This window comes from Gossypium hirsutum, chromosome D02 (genome assembly GCF_007990345.1).
Source record: "Gossypium hirsutum isolate 1008001.06 chromosome D02, Gossypium_hirsutum_v2.1, whole genome shotgun sequence".
In the NCBI taxonomy this organism is placed as follows: domain Eukaryota; kingdom Viridiplantae; phylum Streptophyta; class Magnoliopsida; order Malvales; family Malvaceae; genus Gossypium; species Gossypium hirsutum.
This window is the reverse complement of record NC_053438.1, coordinates 26,620,261-26,629,450: the sequence shown is the minus strand read 5'-3', so window position 1 is coordinate 26,629,450 and position 9,190 is coordinate 26,620,261. Positions and strand designations below refer to the sequence as shown.

Here is a 9,190-nt window from a genome sequence, read left to right as displayed (position 1 = left end):
AAGTAGACACATGGGTTGGGACATGACCGTGTGTCCAGACTTTGAATGTTCACACGATCTGGGCTATGTCACACGGCTGCGTGACCCCTGTTTCTCAAATTTTCATGTTGTTCTAAAATTTTATGTTTTGTTTCAATTTGATCCCTAGTTACTTCCAAAGTTATTTTAGGTCCTATAGGCTCGACTTAAGGCCCATAAGTGTATTTTTGCTTTAATAACATTGAGTTGTGAAATGATAAAATTTGAATTGCATAATTGTTCCTATTTTGATGTTAAATGTTCCGAATTGTATCGTGATTCTCTGTAACCCTAATTCAGTGACGGTGACGGTGACGGTGACGGTGACTGTGATGGGTTAGGGGTGTTATAGGTACCATATGGTCCTACTAAAAACAATTAGTCACATTATGATGACTTACTCTCAACGTCACGACGAGAACAAGAAGTGAGTTACGTCGCATTGACGTATTCTCAATTTCACAACGAGATCAATTCAATGAGTTACATTATGACCTTGAACCCCTGAAGTTACAATGTCAACCTGATAGTTTGAAAACTTTACATTTTGGTCCTTATTTGACCTCGAGTTAGTAAAAGAGCTTTTGTAAGTTCGTATATGACTCAAAAAATCATTTTATAACATATTTTTATTGTGTAATACACTTATCAGTATACATATAAATTGTTAAATTTTGTTGTAACCGATCATAGTTGCTCCAATAACGAATGTAGCATCCTATAACTTGGACCCGGCGATCAGGTCGGGTATGGGGTGTTACATTTTACCACAATATTAGCTTTCTCCAGATGGGTAGCCAATGACAAGGTTACAATATTAAAAGAATTCCTCCCATCTTTGCTACCTCAAATTCAATTCTTTCTAAGAGAGCAAGTAATTCAAACTCTTATGACCGATGAATATGTGGCACTTCTCACCATAGAGTTAGTGTCTCCTAAACTTCAAAGAAAAAATAACCATTGCAAATTTCAAATCGTGCATGAGGTAGTTCTTGTGAGGTTTGAGTTGTCGCAAAGCATACACAACCACTTTTCCATTTTACATCAGCATACATCCAAGTCCATTGTGTAAAGCATTGTTAAAAATCACAAAATCCTTTCTAGACTCAGGTTGCATCGAAATAGGTGTCTCGGTCAAAGTTGCTTTCACTCTCTCAAAGCTTTGCTGGTACTTATCTGTCCAATCAAACTTGACATTTTTCTAAAGTAGCTTAGTCAACAGAGAAGCGATCATCGAAAATCCTACAAAATAAACTTAAGCATAGTTGGGTGTAGGGTATTATAGCCACGTCACCAAAGTTAACGACAGTTAATAGAATTGGATAAAAAAGACAAACACAATTAGTTGAATGACCATTTTTGCAACTTTTTAAAGTTGGGTGATCAAAAAATAACTTAAGTTGGTTGGGTAACTTGCAATGTACTTTACCCTATACTTTATCTTTTCCAAGAAAATTTAGTTTAATTGTTTCAGAGTCCTTTGATTTGGCTAGTTAATATCTTTTCTACAAAATAGTGTAATGTGGCAACAAAAAAGTGGGTAAACAAAAATATATACTAAAATCGATATTTTAAAAATAGAAATACCACAATAATGGATTTGATAAAGTAAAATGGCCAAATTTACCATTATCCCTTTGTTGATTTCTTGTTTCATGATATTGACTCAAGTGGTATATGTAATCAACCACAATAGTAAGTAAATGTTCAATCACAGATTGAAAGTAAATGTTCAATCACAGATTGAAATTTTCTTTCTCTTATATATGGGTTTTGTGTTTTTATAATCAAAACTATAAATTATATAAAAAATTATCAATTAATTTTGATAAATTCATTGAGAAAAAAATCTATAAATTCTTAAACTTTTACAAGATTAAGCTTTTTCATGCTTAAGGGTGTAAAAAGCTCTGAAACTTTAAAAAAAAAGTAATTAAGTCTGTGCTCTTTTTTTTTGCACTTAATTAGATACTTGAACTTTCAAAATGCATAAAAAAGACCCTCAAACTTTTCAAAAAAAAAAATTAAGCCCCCCTTTTTTTGCACCCAATTGGTTATTTGAACTGGCAAAATACATCAAAAAGGCCCTTTGACCTTTAACTTTAACAATTGACCGTTAAAATTAAATGGCCTCAATTCTTTTCAGTTAAAGCCACCCTATGTCATAATCATGACGTGGCATGTGGTAAAAAAATTATAAAAAATAGAAATAAATAAAAGTTATAAAAAATATAAAATTTTAATAAAAATATAAAAATAATAAAAAAATTATTAAAGAAATTATAAAATGCATAAAAAATGTCCTTTAACCATCAACTTTAACCGTTAACCGTTAAAATTAACAACACCCAATTTTATTTTAGTTAAAGCTATCACATGTCCAACACGTGACATGTGACAAAACTAATAAAAAATAAAAATCAATGAGTTATAGAAAAATTATAAAATGCTTCTTTTTGTACGATAATTTTTATAATTTTTTCTATATTTTATATTTTTAACAATTTTTATAAAATTTTTCAATTTTTATTATTTTTTACGATTTTTATAGTTTTTTTTAATTTTTAATAAAATTTAAATATATTTTTATATTTTTATTTAAATTTAATAAAATTTATAAATTTTATTGATTTTTATTTTTTATCATTTTTTGCTATATGTCATGCCATGGTTGTGACTCATGATGTCTATAATTGAAAAAAAATTAGGGGTAGTTAACTTTAATAATTAACTGTTAAAGATAAAGTTAACGATCAAAAGGCAAATGCATTTTGACCTTTTAAGTACCCCAATTGAGTGAAAAAAATTAATAACGGCTTCATTACTTTTTTTTGAAAAAATTAAAAACTTTTTATAACCTTAAGCCTTTCCTTTATAAATAAATCCTAATAAAATAAATCCAAAATGATGAAATACAAAATTTTCAATCTAATTAAATTGATTTTAATTCTAAATGGTTTAGTTTAATTAATTTTAATTATTTAATGGGTTTACTCAATTTTTAACGTATAAAAATGGCATCAACTGAATTGACCAACGCACATTTAAGCGGAGAAAAATCATTCGATTGAAATCCGTTGGGCACATCGGATTTTGACAATGTTATACTGCCCCAGCATTGTAGTAAATACAAACATCCATCATTCACCATCAAGCTTTAAAAGGCAAATAGAAGTCGGAAAAGAACCCATCCAAAATACAAAGAGCCACGACATCCGTACATATAGTTGTAAATCTAAATTTGACCCCAACACAACATAAATATATCACCCAACGACACTCAATCCAAGGACAACTCAAATCTCAGACCATTTAAAACAAAAACTATAAAGACTCCTCCGTTAAGCTCCAACTTCCTCTTCTTCCTCCTCCAGCTCGTCCTCGTACTCATCATCTGCAGTTGCATCCTGGTATTGCTGGTACTCAGCAACTAAATCATTCATGTTACTTTCAGCTTCAGTAAATTCCATCTCATCCATTCCCTCGCCGGTGTACCAGTGCAAGAAAGCTTTCCTTCTGAACATTGCTGTAAACTGCTCACTAACCCTCCTAAACATCTCCTGAATTGAGGTCGAATTTCCAATGAAAGTGGATGCCATTTTCAGACCCTTAGGTGGGATGTCACACACACTAGACTTGACATTGTTAGGGATCCACTCCACAAAGTACGACGAGTTCTTATTCTGGACATTAATCATTTGCTCATCAACCTCCTTAGTGCTCATCTTACCACGGAACATGGCACAGGCAGTTAGGTAACGGCCATGGCGTGGGTCAGCAGCACACATCATGTTTTTAGCATCCCACATCTGCTGAGTCAGTTCAGGCACAGTCAGTGCCCGGTACTGCTGTGATCCTCTGGATGTCAAGGGAGCAAATCCAACCATGAAGAAGTGTAATCGTGGGAAGGGGATAAGGTTAACGGCCAGCTTGCGGAGATCAGAGTTTAGTTGTCCAGGGAACCGCAGACAGCATGTCACACCGCTCATGGTAGCAGATATGAGGTGGTTAAGATCACCAACTGAGTCAAATTAAAAGAAGACCATAAGCACAGATACCTGAGCATGTATACGCTGGAAATAAATTCCACTAAAAGAAGCTACTCGAAATTTTAGAAGATGCAGGACATGAAAATACTAGTTATTATCCCTAAGTCGTAGAAAACCAATGCTAACATTCATTCATGACACGTTATGTTTGTATGGAGAAAAGGTGGATTTATCTCTGATTAAGAAAGTTACTTATGAGCAACCCAACTAAGACTAAGTAACACATATAGGAGCTAATATGCTAGTAGAATTATTTTTTCAAAACATTTTAGTACATGAGTTAGCAATAAACGAAGGAACTTCTTTTAGCGCTAATTTAGTATTATTTTTGAAAAGTGCTTTTAAAAAATATAGTAGAAAAGTGCTTTTAAAAAATATTGTGAAAAAATATTTTGAGAAGTGCTTTTGAGAACTATTTTTGAAAAGTCAGATTCAAGTTTTGAGTCTTTAGCATTAGTGTCAAAAAGTGTTTTTGATAAATAAAATATCAATTTTAGACATGGTAGTATCAAGTAACAAATATGTATTTAAATAATGTTCAAATTAGTTAATATTATTATATTTTAGTAAGAATATAAAAAATAATTTATTATAACTTATTGTTAATATTTTAATATATGAAATATAAATTTTAAATATTTTAAGCAATAAATATTAATTATTTATAAAATTTAATTAGAATATATAAATTATATTTTAAATAATTAGATATAACCATTAAATATTTGAAATTAGATATATTAACACATGTATATTATTTTAAAAATACTTTTTTTTTTATTTTTAATTAATAATTTTAACACATTTATAATTAAGCACTAAGAAAAGAAAGGAGAGTACTATGTTGTTGGAGAAGTAAAAAAGTAATTAAGCAGTAAAAGTGCTTTTGGTGGAGGAAAACCTAACAATTTTAACTTATTTTCGAAAGTGCTTTTGAAAACTCAAAAATTTCAACCAGAAACACTTGTTTAGCACAAATTTTCTTTCAAAAGTTTTTTTTAAGCAATACTAAACAAGGCCTTACTTATTTTGAAGAGGACTTATTTTTTACTAAATTTTACTCATATTTCTAATTTCAAGTTTAAAACTATGCTAATTATTCTTTATGTTACGACAAACAATTTTAATCCTTATGTAACAATTTAGTTTTCCCTTGTATTATATAACCAAACGAGGCATTAGAGCGATAGATTTGAACTTACAAGTTGGAGTGGCAAGCTTGAGAGTACGGAAGCAGATATCATATAGAGCCTCATTGTCCAACACCATACATTCATCAGCATTTTCCACAAGCTGATGAACAGAAAGGGTCGAATTGTATGGCTCAACAACTGTATCAGATACCTTGGGAGAAGGGAAGACCGAAAATGTCAACATCATGCGATCTGGATACTCCTCCCTAATCTTGGAAATAAGAAGGGTTCCCATTCCAGATCCAGTACCACCACCCAAAGAATGGCAAACTTGGAATCCTGTCACAGTTGCCCATAAAGTGAGATTTGGAGTTATAGCCATTTTCTGGTGGATATGCAAGACAAAATGAAAGGTGGTGACCAAGATGAGAAATTAGGAATCGTTATCAGTGCAGGGATTGACCATCTATTGTACCAAAAAGCAACAAATAAGAAATGAGATGCTAAAGCAATAAGTAATTCACAACAGAAAGTTAAGAGCCTATGAAGGAACCAAAACACAATAAATCAAGATACATTTCCAGTCATAATAATTACAGAAAACAGAAACAAATGGGTTGAATATTGAGGACAAACTTGGAATCATCTGTAAATCTACCATCGTAAGTAACCCGAGACAAAAGAGCCTATCATGTGACGAACTAACAAAGAATAACAAGAGTACCAAGCAAGAAGAACAAATTATAACCCTAGCTTCGATAACATATTAAACTCTAACCTAAAAACAATTGGCTATAGGGAAGGTTTAACTTAAATAATGTGGTATAACAGCACTTTTAACGCAATGCAACTTAAAGCTTCGATGGGAATTGCAAAAAGAAAATGGAAACTCCTACTATCCAAAGTTTGAGGAAAACATAAATCAAACAAATACTTTTGAAAAAGAAGAAGAAGCTAAACGCAACCACAATTCACTTCAAAGAGTTCAAACAAATTTCATGGGGAAGAAATAACCCACGTCGCTTAATAAAACCTCCATGTTGTTTATAACAATTTTACTTCAAAATAGAAGTGTTCAATAGGTATAACAGACTAGAAGACATAGTCCAGACTAAGGAGAAATATATATGATCAGCACTAAAGATGAAATAAAAGACCTAACTAAAATCCACCGAAAGAGGAGAAAGGAAAATGAAAGAAAATCTCCTGGAAAACACCCAAAATAGCTCACTGAACCCAAGAACCAAAAATAAATTATGAGATCCTAAATCGACGGGGGTGAAAGGATAAATTTAACATTAAAAAATGAAAGAAAAAACAGAGATCTCAACAAAACCTATAGGTTAAAAGTGCTTTGGGGAAAAGAAAAAAAAGGGTCAAAGCTGTAGGGTTTTTACCTTGCAAGCAATCACAATTCTCAGCCTCTTTCCTGACAACATCAAGAACAGAATCAATGAGCTCAGCTCCCTCCGTGTAATGACCCTTGGCCCAGTTGTTGCCAGCACCAGACTGTCCGAAGACGAAGTTATCGGGGCGAAAGATTTGTCCAAAAGGACCAGATCTGACGGAATCCATAGTGCCCGGCTCCAGATCCATGAGAACAGCGCGTGGGACATACCTTCCACCACTGGCTTCATTGTAGTAGACATTGATGCGATCCAACTGAAGGTCGGAGTCACCGTTATATTTTCCAGTGTTGTCAACTCCATGCTCGTCGCATATGACTTCCCAGAACTTAGCCCCGATCTGGTTCCCACATTGACCACCTTGGATGTGCAAGATTTCTCTCATATTTTTTGTTTTCTTTGGCGTTTTACTCGGGGAAAATGGATTGCCTGCTTTGCGTTTTGTGGTGAAATGGAGGAATAGGAGTGAAGAATGGGCAATATATTGTTGTATTGGCCAATCAATGAAGTTTGCTTTTAATAGATGGAGTTGAGTTGGTTAAAAATAAACCGACAGATTTTTTTTTTTGTTATCCACTTCCCAAAATCAATACTTCTATTTAAAGCCCCTTTTTTTCCTGACATTTTTCGTAGTTGTAATGACAAAATCTTGCGCTTTTTTATGTGCGTCGGAGTGAATATAATTTACTAATTATAAAATTTTGGTAAATATAATTATTCAAGTAAGATGTTAGCCATAGGTGCCGAATTAGTTGTAATAATAATAATAATATAATAATTATTATTATTAAAATTAAATCGTTCTAATTACAATAGAAAAGATAAATTTTATCTTAATCCCTCGTATCTCATTACATAGGTTATAATGTATCCAACAATATTCTTTATAATATAATAAATTATGGATGACGTTTAACTGTGTTAAAATATATTGTTGTTAATGGTAAAATTATGATGACATCAATTCTAATGATCATATAATCAATTATCACTAAGATAATTATAGTAACTATTACATAACAATCACTAACAAGCTCTTAGTCCAATAGTAAGAGTATTATATTATGGATATGAGAGTTTGGGTTTAATTCTAAACAACAATATTCTTCTTCCCCAATTATATATATATAAAAATAAGGACACCTAAGATCACTCTAATTTTTTTTCTCAATTTAAGCACTCTAATTATAATAATTGTTCGAACTAGTCATTGTCATTAAAAATTTCATTAATCCACTAACGAATTGCTTATGTGGCACATTAACCAATTAAATGACGATACAACACTTTTTTTTTACTTTTGACTAAAACTTGGGGACCTTTCTATAATTATTCTAAAACACTTTTATTCTTTCTCTTCTCTATGTACTTCAAAAAATGAAAACAAGAACTCACCATTATATATATATTGGTCCAAGAAAAAAATCAATTGAGCTTGAAGGTTCTATTTGGAACTGAGTATCTTCTATTTGATTGATAATTTTAATTTTAAAATATCTCATGTGAATCGATTTTGCAGATTTTAAGTTTTTGCGATTTGAAAGAGCTTATTTTTTTAATGCATCTACAGTTTGGATTCTTTAATTACATTGCTCTTTTCCGTTCGATTGCTAAGAAAACAAGGGGAAAATGGGGAAATCAATAGATTTGTAAGGAAAAAAAACCTGGTATTTAATAATCCATTTACCTATTGTTGTCTTCTTTGATGTGAAATCAACATTTGAGAGTTTGTTTGCAAATGCACTGAGATTAATTATTCATTTCTCCATTTTTGAGGTACAAAGATATTGAGGCAAAATGAGCCAAGAGTTGCTAAGTGGCACTCGGTAGTGCAACCTATACACTGCCACTAAGATGGTTAAAAATTTACCCTATTTGTTTTTCCAATTTAATGAATAAAATATTTGAACCTATTAATGTGATGTGCAATACCCAAATTTTGCCTGGCCCGAGCCCAAGTATTAAAACCAAAATATAAAAATATATATATACATAAAATAAATAAAATGTTCAGTTTTTTATTACAATAGCAGGCCTAAATCTAAGTGGCCCAAATGCTTAAGTACTACCCACTAAGGCTCGAACCTAATTTGCCTAGACCCTAGCCCAATCACGGAGTGGCCCAACGCAAAATCAAAAGCTGAAACCCTAGCAACTCCCAGCGCCGTTCTCCCCAGCCACACGACGCCTCCGCACGCCATGTCCGTGCCTCCGTACGCTGTACCTGCAACAAACAAGAGACGAACAACGCAGCACCAAAAAAGGGCAGATAGCAGTTGTAAAAAATAGGGATTTTGATTATTCCTTTTGGAAGGTTTTTTTTCGGCAATATAAGGAGATATCAGAAATTGTAAAAAAAAAAAGAACCCTCACAGATACTGTATCAAAAAAGGAAATCAATACAAAGAAGAGAAAGGTTTTCTTTTTTTCAAAAAAAAAGGCTTTTCGAAAGGTGATTTGATCTTTCTTTCTTTTCTTCCGTTTTTTTCCTTTCTCTAGATATTTCATTTTCCGTTTTTAATCAAGTGTAAAAAAAGGGGAGATTAGAACTTACCTTCGCGCAAGCGCCGTTGAAGCCTCGTTT

General features: G+C 32.2%; 1 protein-coding gene across 2 annotated transcripts; it reads right to left on the bottom strand.

Moving 5' to 3' along the window:
* Positions 1-3,061: 3,061 nt before the first annotated feature.
* Positions 3,062-7,238, bottom strand: LOC107910643 (tubulin beta-5 chain-like). Of its 2 annotated transcripts, none has more exons than XM_041089419.1 (3): positions 6,598-7,238; positions 5,270-5,539; positions 3,062-4,039 (listed from the first exon to the last, which is right to left on the bottom strand). In XM_041089419.1, exons 1-3 carry the CDS (start codon positions 6,989-6,991, stop codon positions 3,360-3,362), a joined length of 1,344 nt encoding a protein of 447 aa, XP_040945353.1. In that variant the 5' UTR covers positions 6,992-7,238; the 3' UTR covers positions 3,062-3,359. The 2 variants fall into 2 exon arrangements, with proteins under 2 accessions (XP_040945353.1, XP_040945355.1); XM_041089421.1 differs by having other exon boundaries at positions 5,270-5,585; positions 6,598-7,176.
* Between the last annotated feature and the right edge of the window lie 1,952 nt (positions 7,239-9,190).